The sequence below is a fragment of the Oryctolagus cuniculus genome, chromosome 1 (assembly GCF_051225735.1).
Source record: "Oryctolagus cuniculus isolate XC-2025 breed Fujian yellow rabbit chromosome 1, ASM5122573v1, whole genome shotgun sequence".
NCBI lineage: Eukaryota > Metazoa > Chordata > Mammalia > Lagomorpha > Leporidae > Oryctolagus > Oryctolagus cuniculus.
The window spans coordinates 51,133,773-51,161,199 of record NC_142867.1 but is presented as its reverse complement, the minus strand read 5'-3'; the positions used below and the strand labels follow the sequence as shown (position 1 = coordinate 51,161,199).

The 27,427-nt window shown below is 46.6% G+C and overlaps 1 protein-coding gene across 9 annotated transcripts in view; it reads left to right on the top strand.

The window, feature by feature from the left end:
* INSC (INSC spindle orientation adaptor protein) overlaps nucleotides 1-27,427 on the top strand; it is a 139,283-nt gene that overhangs the window by 22,576 nt on the left and 89,280 nt on the right. For 6 of the 9 annotated variants that reach the window (XM_089328391.1, XM_089328403.1, XM_089328385.1 and 3 more), the window contains one exon: nucleotides 17,250-17,350. The exons of 1 other annotated variant lie outside the window; for it this stretch is intronic. In XM_089328391.1, coding sequence (XP_089184517.1) covers nucleotides 17,295-17,350 — 56 coding nt within the window. In that variant the 5' untranslated portion in view covers nucleotides 17,250-17,294. Of the gene's footprint in view, nucleotides 1-13,542; nucleotides 13,658-16,610; nucleotides 16,803-17,249; nucleotides 17,351-27,427 lie in introns of all 9 variants that reach the window. 2 more of the 9 variants (XM_089328387.1, XM_089328395.1) reach the window with 2 other exon arrangements.

Genomic DNA, 27,427 nt, shown 5'->3' with positions numbered 1-27,427 from the left:
GTGGGAGGCTGCCAGTCTGTCATGAGACCAGCAAGGCTCTGGAAGGCCCAGGCTGAATGGTGTCAGTACTTCAGTGTTCTGGGAGTCCTGGGGCTGGGGCTCAGATTAAGCTTCCTGGTGGAGTCCACACTTGATCTGAATCTCAACACGTGGGGAGGGTAAATCAGTTCCAAAGAATAGCATGGGCTTTCCTCTAAAGCTTGAATGTAAGGGACGAGCTGGGGAACACAGGGTGGTGATGCCAAAAAGATGTGGGGTGGACTGGAAACAGGATCTGGAGAGGCATGAGGACCAGGCTAAGGACTTCAGACCTGAGTTGATGCTGGGGAGACAACAGTTTTTTCCAGAAGTCCCAGAGGTGGTGCAATGAGAATTTCAAGAGGCTGAAGTTGACATCTGAATCAGGAGGGCTAGGCTGAGGGTCAGAGACCAGCAAGAAGACACTTGCCTTATATGAGCCTTCTTGGGTTAATGGCCAGAAGGGACACTAAGGTTGGAGGCAGTTTCGGGGGGTGGTCTTCAGGCATGCGGTAGCCAGGGTACAATAATGTGCGGGCTCTAATGGCTAACACAAGCAGCTGCCACTGGGACAAATCCCTGATGTCTCCTTTGAGTAAAGGACACAGTGGAGCCTGGGTTCTGGAGAGAAGCTGGAGAAAGGGATTTGGGTCAGAAATGACTCCTTTACAAGCTTCTGCAGGGGGTGGGCGTGAGGGGTCATTGAATTGTAAGAGCGTTAGATTCAGAGCAAGAACTCATGAATGCAGCCCCCTCCTCTTACAGATGGGAAATCAGAGGCCCAGAGAAGGGGCATAAATCCTCCAAGGTCACATACCGTGCTTGTGGCAGAGAAAGGTCAAGCATTTTGTTGAACTTGTGCTGGAGGAATCGCTAGGTTTTATTTAATTGTGCCTTTGCATATATCTTGCAATAGAAGAGGAAATGCTAAGGCAAAATTGTTTTATCCACCTCCTGCTCGATCATCTTCCTTGATACAGAGCAGATGCTCTTCTTGACCACCCTGTCTGCTCTTGACCCAGACCGAGGCAGGATGGTAGATGAGTCTCAGCGTTGGCCAAATGTGGAATCAGAAAGAGCCGCCTTTTGATGGGAATAGCGCCAGTCTCTGGATTCCTTGTGCAGTCACGTGGCTTGGCCTGTGACCAGTTTCTACCTCAGTTACTCTCGCAGCCCTTGGCAATGACTTGCCAGTGGCCATGAGCATGAGTGGTTCAAGGCTGTTGCTGCCTGCTGAGAGGGAAAAAGAGAGATGGTTTTGCTGAGGGGCTGAGGTGTCCTGTGCCTGCTGCTGCAAGAGGAGGAAGCCCCTGCTCAGCTCGAGAGAGAGCATCCCACAGGGAGAGTCACGGCCTGCGGTGAGCACCTGGGATGCGTATTTGGGGCTTAAGTCCAGTGCTTGGTCTGGCCTAAGGCTGGGCCGCTGGGGACGTATTTGATCCTGTGCTGTCCCAAGGATCTGAAGGCCACCTCTTTAAGTAAAATCTGTCTGTCCCCACAGCATGCAGAATCTGGTGGTTTAACAGCAAGATTTCAGATGGAAGCATCCTTTGAAGTGCCTCTATCCCCGTGTTCAGCATTTGAGTGGAAGCTGGGGGCAGTTTCCCAAAAAGTCAGGGGGATCTGAGCCTTAGACCCTGCCAGCACCGGCCCCAGAGCATCAGTGTTGGGTGTGTAATTGGTTCTTCAACCCTTCATCACCACCTCCTGTCTGACCTGTGCTGTGGAGCTGGTAGAAGGCTCCCCATGGTGGGGAGTAAGCTGTGCTTGTGTGCAGATGCAGGAAAACCAGCTCTCAGTTCCAGGCCCAGGGGTGGAGTCATTGTGTCCTCCAAGGGAGCAATCAGGGACCTGACAGGGACACTCCTCTGGGCAGTGTCACAGATTTGCTATGTGACTTGGACAAGTCATTTGCTATATCGGGGCTTTTATGTAAACTCCAGGGTTGGATAAGACAGTCCCTGAGGACCTGTTTTTGCTATAGTGCCCCAGACGTGCTTACGTCATGCCAACAGGGATTTGATTCTGACCTTGCCTTCTAGGTTTTTATCTTGGCCCAGGACACTTTTTTTTTTTTAAACTGTCTGCAATTCCAGTTTCATGCATTAATTCCTTTGGGTGGTATTCTTGGAATTCTTGTTTCCATGGACCATATTGCCTGAGAAAGCCCCTCCTGTTTTCATGACCTCTTATAAATCTACAAAGCAGTGTCACAGTGTCATGTCCATTAGTACATTTCAATCTTTACCACAGCTGTGGTGAGAAATAAAATATTTATTATTTTCTCCAGTTTGCATAGGAGGAAGGTAGCTCAGAGAGGTTAAAACTTGACTAAGGAGCCGGCGCCGTGGCTCAATAGGCTAATCCTCCACCTTGCGGCGCCGGCACACCGGGTTCTAGTCCCGGTTGGGGCGCCGGATTCTGTCCCGGTTGCCCCTCTTCCAGGCCAGCTCTCTGCTATGGCCAGGGAGTGCAGTGGAGGATGGCCCAGGTGCTTGGGCCCTGCACCCCATGGGAGACCAGGAAAAAGCACCTGGCTCCTGGCTCCTGCCAGGATCAGCGCGGTGCGCCGGCTGCAGCGGCGGCCATTGGAGGGTGAACCAACGGCAAAGGAAGACCTTTCTCTCTCTGTCTCTCTCTCTCACTGTCCACTCTGCCTGTCAAAAAAAAAAAAAAAAAAAAAAAAAAAAAAAAAAAAAAAAAAACTTGACTAAGGTCACAGTTACTGGCAGGGCTGAGACCAGGCTGCAGGTTTCCTGGCTGCTGGTCTGGGCTCTTTTGTGTTACCCTTTGGGTCTGGGTAGGGGTTGTGGTGTTCACCAGCTTACGGAGTTACCACCATGAGAACATCTGCCACCGTAAACCTGTACGGTGTGAAGGGGTGAAGGGCTGGCCTGGCCCCTGTCTCCAGATGTGCAAAGGGTACAGCAGCAGCAGCAGCAGCAGGCCCCTGCAGCATGGATATGGAGCCTGCTCCGCTCCCTGCAGTTTTAGCAGGGTGACAGGTATCTGGTGAAGCCCAGCATCTCTTAATTAACCTTCCCTTTTTCATTTTTGGAAGCTGCTTCATCTGCTTGGTCCTGGAGCTAGGCTGGCTCCCTCTGGCTGCAGAAAGGGGCTCTTAAAGTTAACTAGTTTCTCTCTGGCTCAATACAGCCAGATCTTTTCTCTGGAGCAAGAGGGAAACTCAGGGGGCAGAGGTGTTTGGGCAAAAAGGAGCCTCGGTGAGCATCACCTGCCTCTCCCTGCTCCCTCTCACATTCTGCTTGTTATCTGCAGTTGTGTGAACTCTGCCTCTGTCACCCTCTGCCTCCTCATCCTTTGTCACTAATAAAACTTCATAGCTGCTTGGGTGTATCTTGGGGCTATTATTCAGTTCTCTAAGTTTATTTTTTTTCAAAAAGGTTTATTTTTATTTATTATTTGAAAGATGGAGAGAGAGAGAGAGAGAGAGAGAGAAATCTTACATCTGCTGGTTCACTCCCTAAATTTCTTCAATAGCTGGGCTTGAGCTAGAACAAAACCAGGAGCCAAGAAATCCAACTGGGTCTCCCATGTGGGAGGCAGGAGCCCAAATACTTGAATCGTTATCTACTCCTCCCAGGGTGCACATTAGCCAAAGTGGAGGCAGGGCTCCATCCCAGGCACTCTGATATTGGCTTTGGGCATCCTAAGAACTGGTTTTTAACCTGCTGCATATCAGCCCCTGGCCTTCCAGGTTTATTCCCGAATCAATATCCCCATTTATTTACTATTAGATATCTGGCAGGCAAAGCCACTTCACTTTCCTTCTCAAGGATATCCTGACTACATTTCTGACTCAACTTATCAAGTTCTAACGACCCTCTGGGGGTTAAATGAGAACTGCATTGAATCTAGAGATCACCTTATGATGAACTGATACTATTATTATTTTCCTCTTTTTAAAATTTCTGGTGTTGTTAGAAGTTAAATATTCTTCTAATTTTCAGATTTTCTCACTTTCTAATTTAAGCATTTAATTTAAATTTAAATTAGATTTAAATGCTTAAATTAGGCTTTGATTCTTGCCTTTGATTCTACTTTATATACAACATGACTTTTATATACATATTTTCATAATCATTTGGGTTTGTTTTTTAATTTCTGTTATGATTTCCTCTTTGACCTCTGACTTGTTTGTTAAAAAATATTCAAAGGTACTGGGGCATTTATATTAGGTAAAGATTACAATCCATAGTGTGTCAGACTTTTGAAATCTGCTGAGGCTTGCTTTAAGAGCCGGAAATTAGTCAATTAAAAAGAAAGAATCATTCATGCATGCTTGAAAAAATGTGTACTTCTGACACATTGGATGTGGTGTTCTTGTCATAGATGTTAAATCTAACTTAATTGTCCCATTCAAATCTCCTATATCCTTATTGGTAATTTTTCTGCTTGCTCTCTCCTCAAGACAGAATTGTGTTGAAGTCTCCAGCAGTGTTTCTGTCCCAGCTCATTTCTCCTTGAACCCTCTCAATTTTTAAGTTGTGTATCTTCAGAGCATGCTGTTGGTACATCATTATTTATGCCTTCTTGATGAGTTGAGCTTTTTATTTTTATGTGGTGAATCTCTTCATCTTTATAATGCTGATGTTCTTAAAATTCATTTTGTATTATATGAATACATTAGCACCAGGTTTTTTTAGGGAAGCATTTTGAGTGTGTGTATTCTGTAACTTTAAGCTGTTTTGGATCATTTGTTTTAGAAATATGTCTTGTGGCCAGCATATGGCACATGGGAGCCTTCCTCTCCCTTCCCGTCCTCTCCCTTCTCCCTTCTCCTGCCCTCTCTCTGTGTCTGGGAATTGGTTCTTGACAATCTGTGTTTGTAACTGACTGGTTTAGCTCATTTCTCCTTACTGTGATTACTCCCTTCTCTCTCTCTCTTTGATAGAGTTTTTCTTTATTACTCATTTTTCCCCTCTAGATACCTAGAGAGGGGATATTTCTTTCTGTATCTCTGTGCTTATTCTTTTAGCTAATCACCCTAGATATTGTAACAATAATAACGCAATAAACCTAAAGTTAATTTGCATAGCTATTCTTCCTTTCCCCAAATAGAAGAACCTTAGAAGACCTTAAGACCATTTTAACTTGTTTTAGTCATCATCTTCTAAATTTAGATATATTGTTTGAAATTTATTACTTTTCTCTCTAACCCACACATGAAATATAATTGTTTCTTACAGTCAAAATTTGTTTGGAGATAAATTTAAAGTTGAACTAAGAATCCGTGTACTCATCAGATGTCCAATAGCGTTGCTCATCGTTCTTTCTAGCATCTCCTAATGTCCACCTGACATTCTAGTCCTTTCTCTCTGAAGTAGATGCTTCCAGGTTCCCTTCAGTATGGGGTTTTGCTTGTGTAAAATGCCTTTATTTCATCCTCATCTTGGGGGACTGCTTATCTGGATTCAGAGTTTTAGGGCAGTTGTGTTCTGTCACCAGGTGTTTCCACTGCTTGCTGACACTCATTGCTGCTCAGTGAAACCTGCCAATCTAAGTGTCCTTCTCCTTCAGACACTTTCGAAATCCTCTTTGTCTTTGAGGTTTTTTAGTCATGGGCACTGTGTAGGATGTGTAGATCTTTTGTCTTTATCTTGCTTGGAGTTCATAGGTTTCTGATTTTGAAAGTTGTGTCTTTCAAAAATTCTGGGAAAAATTTCAGGTACTATTTCTTTGAATATCACCCCCACCCCCAAATTTTCCTTCTTTCTTTGAAAATGTGACAAATACTTGTTAAACTACATCACTCTGTGTTCCTGAGATTTAGTTCTCTTATATTTTCCTCTGGGCTCCATTTTGAACAAGTTTTTTGTTCTATCTTTTAATAAACCAATCTATCCTTTAGCTGTGATTAATCTGTCCAATGAGTTTTTCCATTTTAATTATTGTATTCTAATTTATAGATGTACCATGTAGTTCTTTCTTAAATTTAGTCATACTTTATAGCCTTTGTTCCTTGAAATTGTTTCCAAGACTCTTTTTCATTTCTTGAAACTAAATTTTCTAATTGATTCCCGCCACTGCTGCAACAGATCATGTAAATCCAGGCCACAAAACTGGATGGGACTACTATAGTGGGAAGTAATTCAGAACTCTCCTTGCTGGTGCTCTGGATACAGAGGCTTCTTTCTCATTCCTGCTCACACTGAATTGCTGGTCTCCTTCACTCCTGTTGGGCTCTTCCCTCTTGTCTCCCCTGCCCTACATACACAGGAGGCAGAAAATACAACATTCCGCAGATGTTCCTGGGGTTACTAGGGTTCTTAGGGTTACTTTTCACTAATGAGCTAGTAGGAGCTCTTCAACATTGTGGTGGAGCCAAGGTTCTGATTCAGCCTGGATTTTCCATTGAATGTCCCACACTACATTGATCATGAAGATTGTGAGGTAGGGCATTAGTTGTTGCCTTGAGGTAAATGTCAGTAATTAAAGAAAATGTTTTAGTATTTTCGACTGTTTTTCAAAGCCTGGTCTCTGTCCTAGTCCCTTTTGTGCTATATATAACTGAATGCCACACACTGGCATAACTGGGTAATTTGTAATGAACAGAACTTTTTGGTATACCGTTTCAGAGGCTAGAAAGTCCAATACCAAGGCATTCCTGGTGTCTGGTGAGGTGTCTCTCTTCTTACAAGATGGCACCCTACACACTGCAGCCTCTGGGGAGGTAGAAGGCTGGATCCTCACCTAGCAGAAGGCAGGAGGTTCAAGATGATGAATCTCCTTCTGCAAACCCTTTCTGCCATGGCATTATTCCCTTCATGAAGACTCTGTCTTCATAACTTAATTACCTCTTAAAGGCCTCACTCCCAATAGTATCACATTGGGGTTAGTTTTCAATCTACTGATTTTGAAAGAGACACAACACTGAAACGATAGTAATCTCTATTACAGCAGATTTTTCAAAATCAAATCCATTCTCTGGGAGACTTTGTCTTTTTCCAATATATTTAATTTATTCTGCCTTTTAATCCCCTGTGGTGGGAAGCACCTTTTTGGATCTGAGGCCTGGGTAGGAAATGAATCCTTCTCTGGGCACGAAGATGGACACCATGAAACTTCCTACCTGCTAACCAGCTCCTGGGACAGAGTAGCCTCTGGTATTATTTCACCTGCTCTGAGTATCATGCAGAATACACGAGCTTATGTGATTTTTTTTTTTTTTGGACAGGCAGAGTGGATAGTGAGAGAGAGAGACAGAGAGAAAGGTCTTCCTTTTGCCATTGGTTCACCCTCCAATGGCCGCCACGGCTGGCACGCTGTGGCCGGCGCACCATGCTGATCCGATGGCAGGAGCCAGGTACTTATCCTGGTCTCCCATGGGGTGCAGGGCCCAAGCACTTGGGCCATCCTCCACTGCCTTCCCGGGCCATAGCAGAGAGCTGGCCTGGAAGAGGGGCAAGCGGGAAAGAATCCGGCGCCCCGACTGGGACTAGAACCTGGTGTGCCGGCGCCGCTAAGTGGATGATTAGCCTATTGAGCCGTGGTGCCAGCCAGCTTATATGATTTTTAACGACAACCTCAAGAATAGGTTCTATTCCCGTGTCACAGATGAAGAAGCAAAGGTCAGAGGCCTAGTAAGAGGCAGGACTGGGATTGGAACCCAATACTGAGCTTTTAGTATTCCATGACCTCACCATGTAGCCTTCTAAATGTTATTGAGAAAACTCCAAGGTGGAGGGTTTGGAAAGGAATAAAATCAAAGATTGGATTATCCTAATTGTTGAAGTAGCGCTGTCCTCTGCTCATGGATTCAGAGGTGAAAGGAAATTATATTTGTGAAACTCTAAGAGGTTGTACAATTCTCTTGTCTATGTTCTCTTTCCCAAGGGTATACAGACCCCTTCTTCCTGGGTCCTCATCATGACTCAGAGAGGGAAAGAGCTTGCCCAGTGTGACCTTTGAGGGTGATTTATGAAACAGGATGTATCCAAGTTTTCACCACATCGGAGCTATTCAATTTTCTCTAATGGTCTTTATCTGAGAGTTATGTCTATTCGTGGCAGTCACAACCAGTAAGTCATTAGCTTAAAGTATACTGCTTGTTAATTTTAGCACCATGGGACTTGGGCCCAGTGGGAGAGGTCTCTCACTTTTGCAAATCAAAGCTAAGGAATATTGGAGCAGTTGGCTACCATTCACATCAGGCAAAGTTAGACAGTAAGAGAGAATAATTAAAATATTAAAGAGTAAAAAGCAACTGATAGTTGGACTTCAGGAGGTGGCAGAATGGCCTCTGTCTCCCACCTCCCTACTGCTAGGCACTGTCTTTACCAGAAGAGGAATGGAACCCATCTGTATGTCACACCCCACTGTGTGCCAGGAACTTCATCCACTGGTTCCACTGATGGGCACAGCATTTCCATTCTGTCCTTGTTACATATCCCATTTTACAGTCTGAGAAGTCTAATGCACAAGGCCACATAGCTAATAACCAATGGGAGTTGGAGCTGAGCCTGGAAGTCTGACTGCTTAATGTATATTCTTCTCAAAATATTTATTTGAATGGAGAGAGAAAAAGACAGAGAGGGAAAGAGAGAGATTGATCCCCAAACACTGGTTTGTTTGCTAAATGTCCACAACAGCTAGGGCTGTGGTAAGCTAAAGCTAGGAGCTCAGAACTTGATCTAGGTCTCCTACTTGAGTCATAACCTGCTGTCTCCCAGGATGTGCATCAGCAGGAAGCTGGAATCAGAGGCAGAGCCAAGAGTTGAATCCAAGGGCTCTGATATGGGATGCAGGCATCCCAAGCAGCATAAATAATAATCACTGCACCAAATGACTCCCCTGAACCTGTATTCTTAAACAACACAGCTCTAGATGAGAGTGATCCAAAGAACCAGCTGAGCGTCCCTTGGGGGCTCTACTGCACAACAGTCTGGGAGAGCTGGGTGCCAGTTTCTCACTTTCGGCCCTTAGGGCACCCCCAGAGTCATGTCAGCTCCCAACGTGTAGTTACTGCATCTTTGTGCAGCTCCAGGTTGGATGCTTCTCTGATGGGCAGCCGGGCATTCAGAGCCCCGGAGCCAGGAAAGGCACTCTCTGAGACACAGGTGAGGGTGGCCAGAGCTTCCCTGACTCCAGGAGCTGGAACTTGCCTCTGGGGCTGCCACACAAGCTCCTTTTGGGGAGGCTTCCTGGTGGTTTGCTTGGATAAGTTGGAGCCATTAAAGGATGGGTGGTCATGTAAACCAGGAAGAGGTGGGCCTCAGTGGGTTGAGCTTGACACCATATTGCCCTCTCTGAACTCTAGGGACTCAAGGGTACCACTGAGCCCACCTGCTTGTCCCATCTTGGGGCTGAGCAGAATTCAACCAGGACCCTCAGATGTCCTTGTCCACTCTGTTTCCCTTTGTTTGATAACCAGAGAAAAGGAGAAAGAGCAGGCATAATAATGCCTGCCTCACAGATGGGGAACGAGGTGAACCATTCTGAGGCCCTGGTGGATCTCTCCGGGCTCCTGCCAGGCAGAGCCTTATTTGGACTTCCCATGGTGGGGGATTATGGGGATCTGGAAACCCTTTTCATGTCTGGGTGTAGCTCAGCCTGCTGTGTGACCTTGGGCAAGTCTCTTCCTCTCTGTTAACATCTCTCCCATCTGTCCACATTAACCTTTCCATGCTTCCACTCTTCATCTGAAAAATAGGGATAAATAAAATTAACCTACAACAGGAGTAATTTTGAAGACTAAATTTAAAGCATTTATAACAGTGCCTTTCACCTAGTAAGCTTAAGGGTTACTCCCTCTCCTCCTCCTCCTCATTGTTGTGGTTGCTGTTATTACAAGGGGTAATCTCTGAGATTACAATCTTCTATTGTAATATTCTAAGAGTACCATGGACACTCCCCCTGGAAGGCTGCCAGGACCTTTCCCAGGACCTATAGTCTTCTCCCTGATAAGTTCACGGACATATCTATGTAGGTAGGCCTCCTGTTGCCTTCTAGGTAAGACCTAGGATAAGGACTGACATACAGTCCTACCCATCCTGAGCTGTCCAGCCAGGCTTTTCAGGGCCTGGAGGAACTAAGGTCCAGTTCTGTGAGTACTGAGGTCTCCTCTGCTGCCTGCTGGGCTCTGTCGCCTGACAGCTGTGAAGGCTGCCAGGCCTCCTCCAGGGAGCCAGAGCACTCTCCATATTTCATGAGGCTCAGTCCATTCGGCAAGCTGGGCGCAGTTGCTTGGTTTCTTGCACCTCTCCTGGGAATGAAGGATCTTAAAGTATCTGATTGCTGCAGGATGCTGGTCACCCTCGCCAGCCATGCTGAATAGCTCTGATGGCTGTTGTCACCATACACAGGTCAAGCAGAGGCTCAGAATCTGACTGGGGACGGAGCCACCCAATGCCCTTTGCAGATCTTCTTTCTACCCCGAGGGCCCTACCTCTCCTTCCCCAGTACTCTCCCTGACACTTGTACCTGTGTCTGAAATGAACCCCTGTCACTGGTCATGTCTCTGAGGTCTATCTACCTCACTGGTTGCCATGCGGCTGAAATTCCACTCTGATCACTTTGCTGCCCTGCTCAAACACCTATGATGGCTCCCTGTAACCCACAGGATAGAGTATGAAGAATCAGTTCCTTTCGTACTCAGAGCCCTGGAGGCACCTTCCTTCCAGCCTCCTGAGAGACCTGGGTCTCTGAGTGCTTGCTGCATTTTCTGGTCTCTTTGCCATACCTCACTCCTACACGCTACCTCCTTGGCTCTGAATCCCCCTGCCTCCCTTTTAAGATTTATTTATTTGAAAGGCAAAATTGTGCAAAGAAAGGGATATTTGATCTCATGGTTCACTCCTCAGATGGCCACAATGGCCAGGTCGAATCCAGGAGCCCAGAACTCCAACCAGTTCTCCCACGTGGGTGTAGGGATCCTAGCAGGTGGTGGCTCATGTTCTGCTGCTTTCCCAGGCTCATTGGCAAGGAGCTACCTTGGAAGTGGAACCAGTGTCCAGATGGGGTTCTGGCTTTGTAGCTGGCAGGTTAACCTGCTGCGCCACAGTGTGGGCCTGCCCTTGCCCCATCTTTATCCAGCAAAGTCCCACCCTGCATATAAGGCCCTGTTTATACATCACCTCTTCTAGGAAGTCTGTCCTCCTTCAGCTCAACGAGGCCACTTTCAGCTTTCCCAGGGCAGAGATATGGTTTTCTCTAAACTCCATCACCTGCCCAGGGTGCCCCAAGCTTCTAGAAACATCTTCAGTTCTTTAATATTGCCATGCTCACAATCTGTGCCTTTCACACAGTCTTCTCTCTGCCCTTTCTGCTTCCTCTGCTCTTTCCACATTCCTCTTTCATGGGGACGTGTACTGAGAACATTTCCAAGACTCTTCTCCTCGCCTTCCACTCTGACCTAGTATTGGTTAAAGCCCTCTGCCTCCCCCGGCCCTAGCATTCCCTTGGTGACCCGCCACTGTGGTTTTCATATAGCTCTGTGACTGTCCTTTTCTCCCATCTGCCTGTCCATCTGGGAGAGCCTGATGAACACAGCTGGGTGGGGAGACAGGCTGCTCAGCTGGGCCTGACCTGGCAGTAGAGACTAAGAATTCAGTAGGGACAGGTGGCCTTGTCTCATGGGTGTTCAAATGCAGAGCCATTTAGATGCAGGTGTGTGTGGCATGCAAAGGTCCTTCCACGGTCTTCCTTTTTTAGTACTTGTAACCACATGGTGAAAGAGTTACCTTCACCTCTGGTTTATCAATGAGGGAGCTAGGGTTCCTTCAGTACAAACTCACCCAGCCAAGTCAACAATCGTTTATTGATCACGATCAGCATTGTGCCAGGCTGGGGGGACTCTTAGTAGCAACAGGATATCACTGATGGGTTTTAAACAGCGGGTGCTTGGATCTGTGTTTCAGTTTACTCTGGGGTATGTGTGAGTGGTTTGGAAAGGGACAGGTCTGGAAAGAAGTGGTGAGGGGCAGAAACCACCAGGAGGCTCTTGAAGAGGTTGAAGTGAGGGACAACAGTGTGCTTGACCAGGGAGCTGGCAACAGAGATGGAGAGATACGGAGTAGCGGGGGAAGGGAGGTCTCCAGCATAATTCTCAGCTCAGACATTCAGAATCCAGCCTTCTGGTCTCTAAATTACAGGGCCTTTCAAGGTGTACACTGGATGCCAGGCATGGGGAACTTGATTCTCCACCGCAGGACCCAGTTTCAAGCCACCAGCCCTATGTCCTTAATTGGTGAAAACTGGGTCGTGTGCTTCTGCTCTGTGTGCCTGATGGGCGAGATTTCAGTCTCGTAGTTTGCTTCGGCTGCAGTGGCTGCAGGGTAACAGGTACGTGGCTTTGGCACTTCCTGTATGGGAAGCAGGCTTCCCCTGCTCTAAGGCTCACAAGGTAGGGATCTTTCTCAAATGTGGGAAGTGGGCTCACATGCTAGGGAGCCACAAAGAAAGAGGTTTACACACAGGTTATCTGAGTAGCCACAACAGTCTTATTAGGTGGCGTTTATCTTCCTCCCACTTTGCAGCTGGGAAAACAGACATCAAGACTCTGCAAAAGCCCTTCTTCCTTTCCTGGGGAAGCAGTGCTGTCTAAAAGCCCTTTTAGCTCTTAATGCAGAGTCATGTATTATGGTGGGATGGCCAGATAGCCCTGCTGCTTCCAGGTCGTGAGCTCTCTGAGGTCTTTTAAGAAAGAAGACTTAGAGCACTTGACCCCTGCCTGGTCCAGTCTCATGCCTCTCCTTCTCCCCAGCAGCCTCCTCCCTGCACCCACTGCTGCTGCTGCTACTGCTGCTGCTGCTGCTGCAGGAGCTTAACTGCTTCCCGCAATATTTGCTGTCCCTCCTGTGTGCACAGCCCTAATGGTGTCTCCAGATTAAGCAATCCCGCTGTGCCTGAGCCGTGTCTGGAGTAGCCCATTGGATAACGGCAGAAACCATCTTTGCTCCTGGTTCTAAAAGAATAATCACTGTAAATAGCCTCCATTTCCTCCACCAGCCCGGTCTCAATTAGCTAAAGGGAGGTGAGTACAGGCTGCCTGTAATGGGATGTGGGAGCCACCACTAGCTGTCCAAATGGAACCATTGTTACAGCAGCATTGATTCAAGAGACACTGCAGGCTTCCAGTTCTTCCTGTAAATGAGCCACTCCTGGGGGAAGTCACAACCCAGAGATCTGAAGTAGCAAGGCTGCAGGATCCACGGTGGGATTTTCAGTGAATTCGGAAGCCCCCCAAGGGGAGGCAAAGGAAAGGTTTTCCTCTTCTCTGCCCACTCCAATCTGTGTCTTTCACCTCCCTTACTGGCAAAGCATCGCTGCCGGAGGTGTGTTTCTCAGCCCCTCCTTCAAGAGGGAGGACTCTCCCTCCCTGAGGCTGTAATGCACCAAGCACTGTAACAGGGATTTTATCAGTCCTCTCCCTTAATCCTCATGAAGCTCTTGGGAAGTACGTATAGTAAGGAAACCACATTCTTGGAAGATCAGAGATTTTCCCAAGGTCAGAGTCAGGATTTGAATGTATCAGCCTCCACAGTTCAGGTTCTTTTTTTGCAGCACTGAAGAGGACACACCATGTATGGCAAAGGGGTTATCTTGAATTCATTCTTGGTCTCCCAACTTGCTCTGTAGCCTTGGAGGAGTTTTGTTCTCTGGGTCTCTGCTCAGCAGGGTGAGTCAGATTTTGGGCAGTGGGTACGGGTTGGCTGTAAGGGCATCAGACTGAAGATGAGGTTGGCTTTAGGAGCTTCCTTGAAGGCTGCATGCTTGAAACAGGACTCTGTAAAGCCGCTGACACTTTGAAGATTTAGCTGACTGTGGTTTTAGCTCCCCAGGGCCCTTTCAGACCCATTCCTGTCTGGGTAATCCACAAAACAAGTCAATGCATGAAAAGTCCCCACTTTCTGTGCCCCTGCACCTCCCAACATTTTGCTCTGCTTTTCATCTGAGGAATCGTCCTCTCCTTGGGATATCACTGAGGACTGGCACTGGGTAAAGAGGGAGGGCTCAAGGGCTGGAAGGTGAGAGCAGTGAGGGGTGCTGGTGGGAGGCCAGAGTGCAGGGCTGTCTGTGAAGGGCGCCCTGGGGCTGCAGGTTGCTCAAGGAAAAGGGGGCGGGGGATGGAGGTAGGGTGCCTGCCAGCAGAGCCTGGACACATGTCACTTGTTTGTTGTTCTCATCACCCTCACCTGCTGTAGCACCTCCCCTACAGTCATAAAACCTGGATTCTAGTCCTCTGTCACCTTCTGGTTGTTAGAGAATCTCAAGGATCTCATCACTGTCAAGGGGGTGATGAAAATAGTATATGAGTTAATACTGTATTAAGCATTTAGAACAGTACCTAACATAGTGCATGCTCACTAGATATGAACTATTGTTAGTTACAGGTATTTTGTGAATATCATATGAGTTAATCTCCTAGTGTTCCTATATCATCTTGCAGATAGTCTTCCTCTCTTGGCCCTCATCTTCAATGTTCATGAGCTGTGGTTCCTCTGAGAGCTGATCTGATTCATGATCCAGGCCCTTGACCATGCTCGTCATTGTGTAGGGTCCTGTGCCCATTCCCTCATTGAGTAAGATGTGCTTTCGGGCATTCGGGGAAACTTGTCCCACTGCAGGAAAGGGACAGGCATAAATAGAACAGTGTGTGGATAGGGCATCGATACACATGCAACCCAGATGTGCCCAAGAGGCCTCCCTAGCCCCTGGCAACATACAAATTCACAGGAAGCAAGGTTTTATTAACTGACAGGCTGCACCTGCATGGTGGAGCTGTGGGTGAATTGATGAGCAAGGGCCCCTCACCAGAGTGTTTTAACCAAGATTAAGACATATAGGGCTTATTGCATCCCCTGAGCTCACAGCTCAGAGAGCCCTAGAGAAGGGAAGTAGATTGCGTGGCACGATGTGTTGTTCCTCCTCTACTCTGGCTGGCTTCTTGCACGCACTGCTTCTTTCCAAATGGTTCACAGAGCAGTGATTGGGAGGCAGCTCTAGAATTAGCAATCAGCCTCAGAATTAGGAATTGGCTCTAAAATTTTGTAGTTACCAAGATGTGTTTCTGGAATCTGCCTCCTAGAAATTCACAGCATGTTGCATTCTGGCTTCTGCTCATGACAACTCTGCTTTCTCTGAGTCCCTCACATATGACCTGAATCTGGTGCAGAGGGTCCCCTGTATTCCATGGTATGCTTTACCTCCTCCTACAGAATCCTGCCGCCTCAAACTTGAAAGGGCCTTGGAGCTCCCTGTCTGTCACCTACCTGAGGCTATAATTCCCACTTCAACATTTTACACTGTCTCTTTTCCCCCCATGATAAGATTGGAAGTAAAAATCTACTCATCTAATCACATCTTAGCTTTGACCCTGAGAAGTTGCTATTTTCCTTTTTTTGTACTTTTGTTAAGCATATCAAAAAGGCAATAAGCAACTCATTTTGTTGTTTCTAGCTTTTTCTTTTGTGCTATCCTTTTCAGACAGCTGGCTTACTAGATTTTAAAGATACACTTTCTCAATATTGACAATGATAGAAATAAAGGTGGAGCTAACACATGATAATGACTGTTCATTGAGCACTCTTTGTGAAAAGTGTTTTATACGTTGTATCTCTCTTTGTGCATCTCCCTTAGAGTAGCTGACCACAGAACTGGACATACAGGCAGACTGTCAGGCCATACTAATAATAACAGATACTATTTATTCAGCATTCACTCTGGCCTGATAGTCCCACATTCCTGACCTCATGTCATCGTTATAATATCCCTGTAAAATAAATAGTATTATCCTCAACTGCAGATGAAGAAACTCAACATAAGTCATTCTACTCTTCTTTCAACAGACTCGTAGAGTGCAGGCCAAATGCCCAGCACTTGACAGTGCCAGGAACACACCTTGTTCCTGGCCTCGAGAGGTTCACAGTTTAGTGGAGCTCACAGCAAGGCAATGGCAGTAACTTTCTGGAATGACCTAATGCCTACTTCTGTTTTGTGCTCCTGCCTCCCTGTACTTTTCAGGTTAACTGTTTCATTGCTTATTCCTAGCATCTTCAGACTGTGTGTGCAGCCAGGCCCTCCTCTGTTACTTTCTCCCACTGTAATCATCGAGTAAGGGTCTCTTGTTGATGCATGCAGATAACGGGGACAGAATCTCCACTTAGGGAGGGTTTACCTATCAACTTAGAGGGGTTAGCAGACAAGGAGGGAATGAAAAGAAAGGGAGTATTAAAAAAACCCTCTGGGAACGGAGAGGTGGACAGCTAGTTTTATGGGGAAGGAGGATGTTGTTTGTTCAACCTGTGAGGCACAGGTGAGCCAGATGTATTCTCAGTGCTGGAATTGGAAGTCTCAGAACCTGGTAACTCTGTAAGGATGCTTTTGAGTGTGCAGAACAAAATCCTCCACCAAGACTTACTTAAACAGTGAGATCTCCTACTTAGATAATAGGAAACCAGAAGGTGGCCAGACTCCAGGATTCAGTGGGTCAGTGCTGAAACACAGTTATCTTTGTCCACCAACTGACTCCTGGTATGATTTGCAAGGTTATCTCTAGCAGCGATGAAGTGGATATGCTTTCTGGTCAAGTCCAGTTGGAGAGAGTGTCTTACCTTGTGATTCTCTGTTAGGGTGAAGAAAACTTTTCCTAGGAGCAATCCTGTTATGGTTCATTGGCTCGAACTGAGTCCCACACTCTTCCTGAACTAATAGCTGGCAGTCTGGGTGACATTACATCAGCTGAAGTGGAATGGATTTGGGAAAGCAACCACCATACCCATTACAGGGTCAAATTTTCCAAGACAGACCTAAGCATAATCACAGTGAGTAACCCAATGCTGTGGTGGTGTCTAGCTAGAGAATTAGCATGTAGAGTTGCCAGATTTAGAAAATAATATAGGACACCCAGTTAAATGTGAATCTCAGATAAACCATGGCTACTGTTTTAGTACAAGTATGTCCTGTGCAATACTTGCTAGCCTATGTGTCCTGGTATTTGGTACAGACCAAAATGGTCAGGTAAATGTTTAGAAATGAGACATCAGAAAAGATTGCAAGAGCATATAAAGTGCTAGAGACTTAGAACCAAGGTCAGACCTGAGTCCTGCCTTACTTGTGTGAGGTCAGTGAGGTCAGTTTAAAAGGAGAGGAAGGCTGGGACGCTTGCCCTCCACACCTGCCTTGCTCCTGTGGCCTGGATCCTGAAGACAGAGTGATTGCATATCCTCTTTGTGAGGTCCTCATTGACCTGTCCTGCCTTCGCCTTCCAGGGTCCCGATCGCTGTGGGCAGGCCTTGCTACAGATTGGGATCAACATGATGGCGCTGCCCGGAGGCCGCCACCTGGACTCCATGCCCCTGCCAGGGCAGCGGTAAGTTCTACAGTGGTTCTGAGGGCCAGGCCTGCACCCATCTGGACTCTGGCTGAGGCCAAGCCTCAGAATCCTGAGGCTACAAGTGGCCCCATCTCTCCAAGCATTGTCTGTGGAGGAGACCTGGGTTGCGGCAGTGGGTATGTTGCGTTTAATCAGTTAATATGGCGAGGACTGGACCCTGGGACAGAGAAGAATCAGGGCCATCCCATCCCCCCAGGAGCTGCAGTGTAATGTGGAGGAAGACAATGGAACAAAGAATTGAGAGGGGTGTGCTGCTAAGAAGGAGACCGCATAGAAGTCTCCTGATCTCTCTTGGTCAGGGGCTGATCTCTCCAGGGGCTGGAGCCACTGGGGGTCTTTGGGATTGGTGCAGGTCCTCCTGAGCTTTTTGCAGGTGTAAATCCAGAGGTCTTCTCTTTCCCCTAAGTCACCAAGGAGAGAATAACCCTGAGCTGATCTTTGATGCCTGAGTTGAACAGGATGGGGAGTGGGAAGGAGGCCCCCACTGAGCAGCAGGTGAAGCAAATAATGGGAGAAGAGCTTTGGAGCTTTTAGCCTAAAGACGGAAACTGAGGAGCACAAGTGCTGTATACCAGAGCTTAGTTAATCTGTAGATTTAACTTGGTTCGTCCTGGAGGCAAGAAGCAGAGCCCAGATCCATGTTGACCAAGTATACTAGTTTGCCGGGGACTGCTCTGTTTTTGGCAAGAAAGTCTTGTGTCCCTGGAAACCCTTCAGTCCCAGGCAAGCGTGGACAGTTGGTCACTCTATGGTAGGGTTGACCCACAGAGGAAAATTGCAACCTCAGAGTGATCAGGGCTTCTGCTTAGCCTTGTTTTTCTCGAGACATTTTGATGGGATTGTTTTGAGATGACAGAATCAGAGTGGTCTTTATGAGAATATGAACTCATGGTTTTGTTTTGTATTACATATTATATGTATACTTAAATCTTACATTCACCCCCCCCCCACCTCTGGATTACCAGGGTTATCTGTTTACTCCGTCCTTCATTTTCATACTGCTTGTTTGGATTGTGAGTGTTTTATTTTGTGTATATGTTGCTTTTAAAATTGAGAAAAATTATGAATTATTTAATTTTATTAGAACTGGGTTATCCTCTATAAAGGTACTGGTCTGCTCCCCCAAAGAGATCATTATATAGAGATTTAAAGGGTGGACATTGTGATATAGCAGGTTAAGCTGCCACTTGGGACACTGGCATCCGATATAGAGTGCCAGTTTGAGTCCTGGATCCTAGCTTCTGATCCAGCATCCTGTCATTTTGCCTGAGGGGCAGCAGATGATGGCTCAAGTACTTGGTTTCAGGGCCAGCATGTGGCACAGTGGGTTAAGTCACTGCCTGTGATGTTGGTATCACATATTGGAGTGCCAGTTCAAGTTCTGGCTGCTTTACTTCCAACCCAGCTCTCTGATAACGCAGCTGGAAAATCAGCAAATGATGGCCAAGGTTCTCCTGCCACCCTTGTGAGAGAACCAGGTGGAGTTCCAGGCTCCTAGTGTCAGTCTGGCCCAGCCATGGCTATTGCAAGCATTTGGGGGAGTAAACCAGTAGATGGAAGATCTTTCTCTCTATGTCTCCCCTTTTTTCTATCACTCCACCGTTCAAATAAATAAATGCTTTTAAAATAAAGAGGTTTAAGGATATAGGGTTAGTTTAGGTATGTTCCAAAGGACTGAGAACACTGTTAGGATATAATTAACAATTTCTGTGCAGCTGGAAGCCAAGTGTAAGCAAAACCACATAGAGGCTCTGTCATCTTTGCATGCAGTGTTTGTAAGGCAGAACCCAGAGGTGGTGAGATACAGACCTGTCAGGATCTGTGTGTGTTCTCAGGGACGGGGCCCACCTTGGTTTGGAATGGCTAATGGCCTTCTGTGAGATAAGCAAGTGGGTTCAGCTTTGGACATGAGTCAGCTTCAAAGCTGACCTCTACTTCTTACCAGCTACGTGGCTTTGTGCAAGTTCCTGAACCCCATCTGTGCCCTGGTTCCCTCATGTGTCAAATGAGGGAATAAGCCCAGTACCCACCTCACAGGGCTGATATGAGGACTAAATGAATTCATACATGCAGTGTGTCTGGCATGCATAGGACCTGTTGTTCACAGATTGCCTTTTGTGCCAGGAGCTCTTCCTGCAGGCAATCTTAGAGTATTCTTCCAGAAACCTCCTGCAGACCCCTCACTCTCAGAAGGTGGCTTCACTGGGAAAATGAGAAGTCACAGTCAGAGACTCCCAATAGCCTAGGACTTTGAACTGGGAAAATGTGGACATATTATGGATGAAGCAGAGTCTCTCCTGCCCTGCCCTGCCCCCAGGCAATGGGTTGGGTGGAGCAACTTTGGCTGCAGGGTGCTCTGATGGTCAGAGCAGAGCCTGGACAGACTGGGAAAGCCATTGTCACAGGGTAGTTTGAGGACTGTGTTTAGCAGTTCTGAGTGCCTTGGCTTGATTTTTAAAATTTTTATGAGAGAGTTACAGATAGAGAGGGGAAGAGATAGGGATGTCTTCCATCCACTGGTTTACTCCCTAGATGGCTGCCATGGCCAGGGCAGGGCAGGCCGAAGCCAGGAGCCAGGAGCTCTGTCCAGGTCTCCCATGTACGTGGCAGGGGACCAAGCACTTGGGCCATCTTCTGCTGCTTTTTCCAGGCCATTAGCAGTAAGTGAGTTTGGAAGTGGAGCAGCCAGGACTCGAACCAGTGCCCATATCGTATGCTGGCCTTACAGGTGGTGGCTTTACCTGCTACATTGCACAGCTGGCCCCAACTTGATTCCTGATTCTGTTACTTATTAGCTGTAACTTGGGGCTGCAGTTTCTTCTTCTGTCAGATGGGGATGATTCAAACATGGTTAAATTGTTATGAGAATTTAAAATAATACGTATAAAGCTCCTGTCTAATACACAGACACTGCTCAGTCAACATGAACCTTCAGATGAGGAACAGGTCCTCAGTGTCCAGTCTGTGGGACAAAGATCACACCATTTGTACCCTGGAAACCACTGACTTGTCTCTCTTTACCACTTTCTACCTCCTCAGGAGGTTTAATGGTAAAAGGAAATTAAATTGCATAAAAATGATTTAGAAATCAAATTATTACCCTCATAAGCAGGGTAGGATTTTAAACTGATCGTACAAAACAAATACCTTGGGAGTAAAACTCAGACTAGCCTAACTCCCAGAGTTCTGGCAGCCATAAAACCTGCAACCTATGAACAAGATTATGTGCAGCTCTGACGGGGCAGGCTGTGCTGAGAAGACTGGGTGCTTTTCCCTCTAATACCTTCACAGCCTGGTCTTGTTGGGGCTACCTGGAACATTGTGGGGATACAATCCCTGGGGCTACCAGGTTCTAGCATAAGGTGCGTGGGGCCATGTTCACAGAGAAGGCTCTTGTGTATTTACAGGATGTCAGAGGGGTTAATTTGTCCAATCTGATGCTGCATTATAGGCAGACAATAGCAGCCACCCCTTCTTTTTTCCTGTTTCAAGCTGCAGAGGCCTCTCATGGGAAATAACACCATGGTTATTGTTCCCTGATAAATAAGTAATGCTGGGTAATTGACTTCTTTCTGTTGTGTTCCATGGAAACTGCATTTCACTTTGTAGGGCCATTGTTCACCTCAGTATACAAAAATAAATAAGTAAGTACAGTCAAGTTGCATGGGATCATCCAGCAGCCTGGGTGAATCGTATGGGTTAGACCATTGGTATCTGAAATCTTAGTGAGTAAGTAGCAGTAAAAAGGAGCTGTTCTAGGCACAGCCTCCCAGCAGAGAGTAGGAGGCAGGGAGCAACAGCCCTGATCTAAGGGCACGGGCCAAGACAGGTGGTCTGACCAGTGCAGAGGTTACCAACGCTCATTGCCTCTGAATCTCTGGGGATACTTTTATATTTCAAAACAATGAAACCAGAAAGCAAAATCACATAACTCTACTCTTAGAATCCTTAAATATAGGCCTGAGTGGTTGAAAGCACTGGACTCAAATCCCAGCTCCACTTCTTACCAGTTCTATGACCTTGGACAGCTGCTTAATTTGTCTGAGCACCAGTTTTGTCTTCTATAACATGGCGGCAGTGATGGCGGCTTCACAAGCCCATGGAAGTACTTTGGTCCTGGAAGGAGGTCTTTCTAGGGCCTCAGGGTGCTTTGCAGTGCACAGCCTCCCTCGCCAGTCCATACCCACAGCAGTAACGAATTCCTCCTCCTGTCGGGAAGCACTGCTCACTGCTCAGGTCAGAGGACTTTCCTAGAGGGTCAAGGCTTAATTGGTGGGAGTGAAGGGGGCCAGATATGAGCTCCCTGGACAACAGGAGACAGTGGCTGTTATTCCCTAGCTGGTCTTTGTTTGGTCTTCTGTCTCTGGGCCTCTTTGTTCACATCTGGAGTAGACTCTGAGTGTGGTGGTGGTGCTGGAACCTAGCTATGGTGCCACCGTGCTGGTCAGCGTGCTGACACCACTGTATGCACCAGCAGGGCTGTGCCTGCTACCACGTGGCGTGGGCCTTATCTTCTTCAGGGTCCTGATGACCCTGAAGTCTTGTGGTTTAATTGTCTGCATGGGGTGGTCCCTGGAGGATGAGTTGGAGCTCATTGTCCTCACAAAGCCAAGTCCACACGTCTTCTTCCATCCTTCACTTCTTTCCAGTGCTTCTCTTGCCTGGAAATCAAGCTAGGGCATCTTGATATTTTCTCTCTGGGTTCCTGCCAGTGAAGGGTCAGAGTGGGAGTACTGAGTAAAGGGCTGGCAGTTACCAAAGTTGGCTCACTCTTTGAAGAACTTGCTATGGGCTGGGGACTTTTATACACAGCTTTCATTTAATCTTCACCATAGCCCATGTGCACAATCATTATGTATGTTTTTGCCAGTGAGGGGCTGAAGTTCTCTGAGGAGCAGCCTTTGAGGTGGAGTTTGGAGATAGATGGTCATTTGGCAGCACCTGTGGGGTCAGCACCATTGAAGGGAGAGGAAGGGAGGCCTGGGTAGAAGGTGAAGCCGAGCTGTGATGCTGGCACTTTGACAGCCTCAGCTGACCTCATAGGGAGCTTTGGAATTAGAGTCGTTGTTCATTGTCCAAAATGGCCAGAGCCTTTATACCCAACTTGAACTGTCTTTGGAAGAAGTTAAGCACTTTTGATTAAGGTGTAGGTGTTATAGCACAGTGGGTTACGCTGCCGCTCGGGATGCTGACATCCATATAGAAGAAGCAGTTCAAGTTTAGGCTCCTCTGCTTCCAATCCAGCTCCCTGCTGATGCTTCCAGGAGGCAGCAGATGATGGCTCAAGGGAGACATGGGAGACCCAGATGGAGTTTCTGACTTTGACCTGGCCCAGCCTTGGCTGTTTCAGGCATTTTAGGGAGTAAACCAGTGGATAGATCTCTCTCTCTCTCTCTCTCTCTCTGCGTTTCAAATAAACAAAACCAAACAAGCACCAAAAAACATTTTAATTGGGAAATCAGTAGGCTGAGGCTTCCCCAGTGCTTTACGTTCCTATGTCAGCAAACCAGCTTCCTATGTATCTTAAACAGTAAAACAAACTAGAGACTACAAGTCAGAATCCATCAACTAATCTCTAATCAGGGTCTGTCCACTCTAATCGGTAAACTGTGTTTTCTTCGTCTTCCTCCAGCATAAACCTCAAAGCAGGCTGCCTGCGCCTGTGCTGTGGAGCTCTCTGAACCTCTTCTGGCTCTGAGTGATGCCTACCTCATGAACTGTCATTTGCCAGACTAAATTCTATTACACTTATTTTGTTGAGCACTTTAAAAAAAAGATTTATTTATTTATTTGAAAATCAGAGTTACACACAGAGAGAAGGAGAGGCAGAGAGAGAGAGAGAGAGAGAGACAGAGAGGTCTTCCACCCGCTGGTTCACTCCCCAATTGGCCGCAATGGCCAGAGCTGCGCCTATCAGAAGCCAGGAGCCAGGAGCTTCACCCGGCTCTCCTGCATGTGTAAAGGGGCCCAAGGACTTGGGCCATCTTCTACTGCTTTCCCAGGCCATAGCAGAGAGCTGGATTGGAAGTGGAGCAGCCAGGACTTGAACCGGCGCCCATATGGGATGACGGCACTTCAGGTGGTGGCTTTACCCACTACGTCATAGTGCCAGCCACTTTTCTTTTAATGTGGGCAGAAGTAGGAAGGACATGGTTTCAGGTGAGGTGGCTCTGAAGTATCTGGAAGGCCAGGCAGCTAAAAGCTGTTGACTAATGATGTTCCTAGTGGCTAGGATAACAAGTCCTTCCATAAAAGGGAATCTGGGCAGCATGCCACCATGTCCATCCCTAAGGAAACTGAGGCTCAGAGGAAGTTATTTTCCAAAGGACAGAGCTTATAGGTAGCAGAGCTAGGATAGATGTAGCTAGATGGTACTTAAACCATATCCATAGCCTATCTAGTCTCTGTCATTGTCTGCAGTGTTCATGGGGCATCACACAAGCAAATCATTTACTCATTTATTCAGGTAGTCATTTGTTCATTACTCTCCAACCAAATTTTTCCACAAATATTTATTGAGTGCAAATCTCGCATTGTGTGCTCAGGGACGTGCTGGGGACTGGGTTGAACATGTCTCTGCTTGCACAGAACTTACACGTTCTTAATCCACTTCCCTCTTGGGCTGATCAGGCATGGATTTGTAGCATGTGTACAACTTGGGGCTCTCATCTGCAAGGGCTGTTGTGAACGAATCTCTTCCTCCAGATTCTCTTCACCTGGAGTCTGAGAAGACTCAGAGATGGGTGCAGATGCAGCTAGTGACAGGCAGCCTCCTGGGTTGCTGCTGCCCCACCTAGGAGACGTCCAGCTCTCCTGAGCCATGGAGGCCGGTGCAGGCAAGTCTGTCACGAAGTAGATAATGGCTTGCATGTGTGCACTTCTGGTTTGTGGCTGGTTTTATGCTACTGGGTCATTTTCTATGACTGTGGTGAAATGTGCAGACTGTAATTGTCAATGGGATAATTGGACATTTTTTTCTGTTGTTTAAGCTGAACTGAAGGCCAATCAAAGCTAGAATCAAATTCCCTCCCTTCTCCCATTTCCCAAGAGAAATCCACAGAAATACAGGGTGTGACCTTGAAAAGGCAGAGGGCCATGATTCAGTAGTTATTTTTAAGAAGAGAGGTGGGATTGAAATTCTTACATAGTGCCGGGAACTGGGATCATGGAGGCATTGAATATTGTGGCTGGAAGTTTTCTCAGAGCTTATCGGTGCTGTCCTTTGGTGGTAACATGGGGAAACTGAGGCCCAGAAAGAGGTAGTAGAAGTGTCACAATATTCTGCAGGCCCCTTGCCCCTATTTAGTGCCCTGTCTTTCCTGAGCTGTGTTTTGTGAGCTCCTCCTCCTATCCAGCCCCTAGCAGGTCAGTGTAGAGGCTCTGTGTCCTCCCCCCAGGGCAGGTCTCATGTAGGAACTGTCTGGAGTAGAGAGACACACTTCATTCATTCACCGCTTATTCAAATGATCTGTATTTTGGATTGAGAACTTGCTTTAGGCCAGATCCTGGGTAGTCCAACAGTGATTTATGTGTATGCCACCTTCTCCTCCCAATGGTCAATGTCCTGAGGGCTAAATGGATACCTGATTCAAGTTTGTGCTTCTGATTGTGATTAGAATGCACACAGTAGGGGCTTGCTAGGTGATAGTTAGATAAATAAATGTTTAATAAATCTTCGAGGAATGAATAACAAACCCTTGGCTGGGAGTCTCAGGTGAGTGTGAGAAATTAAACGGCTTAATTTTGTTCTTTTCTCCAAGCCATTCTTCTCTGTCTAGAAAGCTATTCTCATTCTTTTTGGTAGAAAACTGCAATTTGTCGGGACAGGATAAGATAGAGCTTTAAATTGATTAAGTGTTCTGTCTGAGTGGGAGCCAAAGATTTAATTGGTTGAAAGAGAGAACTTGAAGATTCATTTTTTCTTCTAAAGAATTACTCGGAAATATTTTTTGTCTTTAAGATCACTGGAAAGAAAAGCCTGTGGTTTTATCATCAAGTCTCTTGCAGGAGAGCCCAGTGTAATAGAGAGCATGGGTTAGGAGCCAAGGGCCAGCCTTCCGCTATGTTGTGTGTCCATGGGCAATCCTCTTCCTCTCTGAGCCTGAGTTTCCTTATTTAGGATGAGGCAATGGACCAAAGACCTCTGCAGTCCTTCCAGCTTTCACATTCTAGGAGCCTGTGAGTGAATTTTGGATGCCCTTCTCGCTTTACTGGACAAAAAAGTCTGAGTTTAGTGCCACAGGTTTGGGAAAGCAATTGCTGTTTAAAACAAGGTCTTCTCATACCTTCCTACGAAATGTGCAAAGGGGTCCAATGTTTGCCTTGTAGCTGGGGTGGAAATTGCAAGAAATACTGGTTTGGGAGCCCTTATAGCTTGGGAGTGTGTGTCCTGTTTGGTTTTATGGAAGCTACTTGATGTGGCCAGAATGATTGTTCTAAGGGACATGGGGTATCCTGCTTTGATGGAATGTAATGCAGATAGATCTACAGATCCCCGCACTCTACCATGCTTCCGGATTTGATTTGACACAGCCATTTTCACCATTGCTTCCTACTCTGGCTCCACTTAGCACTTGCCATTTGCCCAGTGTGTGATTCCAGGCTTCCATTCCTGTGCACACAGTGTTGCTTTTGACTGAAACTTTATCCTCTTCTGATTCTGCTGTTTTTCCTGGTGAACTTGCGGGCATCCTATGGGGATTGACTTGGGAAACCTACTGGATACCCTAGCTTGGGTTAGGTAATCCTTCTCTGTACTTCCATAATCCTTTCTGTTAACATTGAAATGTTAAATGTAGCACAGTGAGCCATAATCGTTTGTTTGCTGAACTGTACTCAGTAAATGTTTTGGAGTCCATTACAAAGAGTTGTTGGCATATAAAGCACTTCTTTTCAGAGAACTCCCCATATCATTCAAAAGGAGGAATGGAATAAGACAGAAAAGTATGAATTCCAGACTTTGGAGGCTTTATAATTCTTAAAAATAGTTATTTGTTTGAGAAGGAGAGGGGAAAAATGAGGGGAAGAGAGCTCCTATCCATTGTTTCTCTCCCCAGATGTCTTTAACAGTCAGGGCTGGGCCAAGGCAGAAGCCAGCAACTGGAAACACAATCCAGGTTTCCCATGTGGGGTGCATGGACCCAATTACTTGAGCCATCATTCATTGTCTTACAGGGACCACATTAGTGGGAAGCTGGAGTTAGGAACCTATGAGCAAATCCAGGGACCCCTATGTGAGATGCACGTATCTGAACAACCAGGCTACCTGTTAGCCCCTTGAAGACTTTTTAATTGAAGTTTTATTCTAAGTAAAAAGAAATTAAAATGAGCAAGGAAAGTAGACATAGATTTCTACTTAAGGAACACTGGATACCAGTCCAGCAGGATAACCTGGGAATGGGGAACTGGTGCCAGTAGCTGGAAGCCAGGCATGTGTCTGCTGAGCTGGGAAAATTGTTCCCACTGGCATCCAAAGGGTCAGGCACAGTGACACTCCCCAGTGATGAGTTTTAAAGAATGAAGTGGTCAATCCAGGAGGCAAGGTGCAGTGACAGGGAGGAGAGACACAAAGGTGGGCAGAGTCCAGAGACTGTCACTTCCCGCTATTCACCATTAATATTGGCTCCTTGGCCCCTTAGCCCTGGTGGGGCTTGTGCTACATGTTCATCAGAGATCCATGATGATGAGGATAATGGAACTGCAGTTTGTCCTGAATTTTAATAACACAAATCCTATTCTCTCTCAGAAAGACATGAGGCAAGAGTTTGAAAAATGACCAGATACAGCCTCGTTTTCAAATGATCACAGCTTTAAAAAAGCAGTAGTGTGTCATAAAAGGGCAGTCTTTGTAGTGGAAAGAGCCCAGCTTCAGATGTACAGGTCCGAATATCAGCTAAGTTGCTAAAGACCGCCAAAGAGCAGAGCAGTCATGGTCAAGAGCAAGGTTCTAGTATCATATTGCCTGGATGTTTGTTTCTATTTATCCATGTTTCAGTATGAAAACCTCATAGGATTTTTTTCAAGCATTAATGTAATGAGCACTCAAATTTAGCT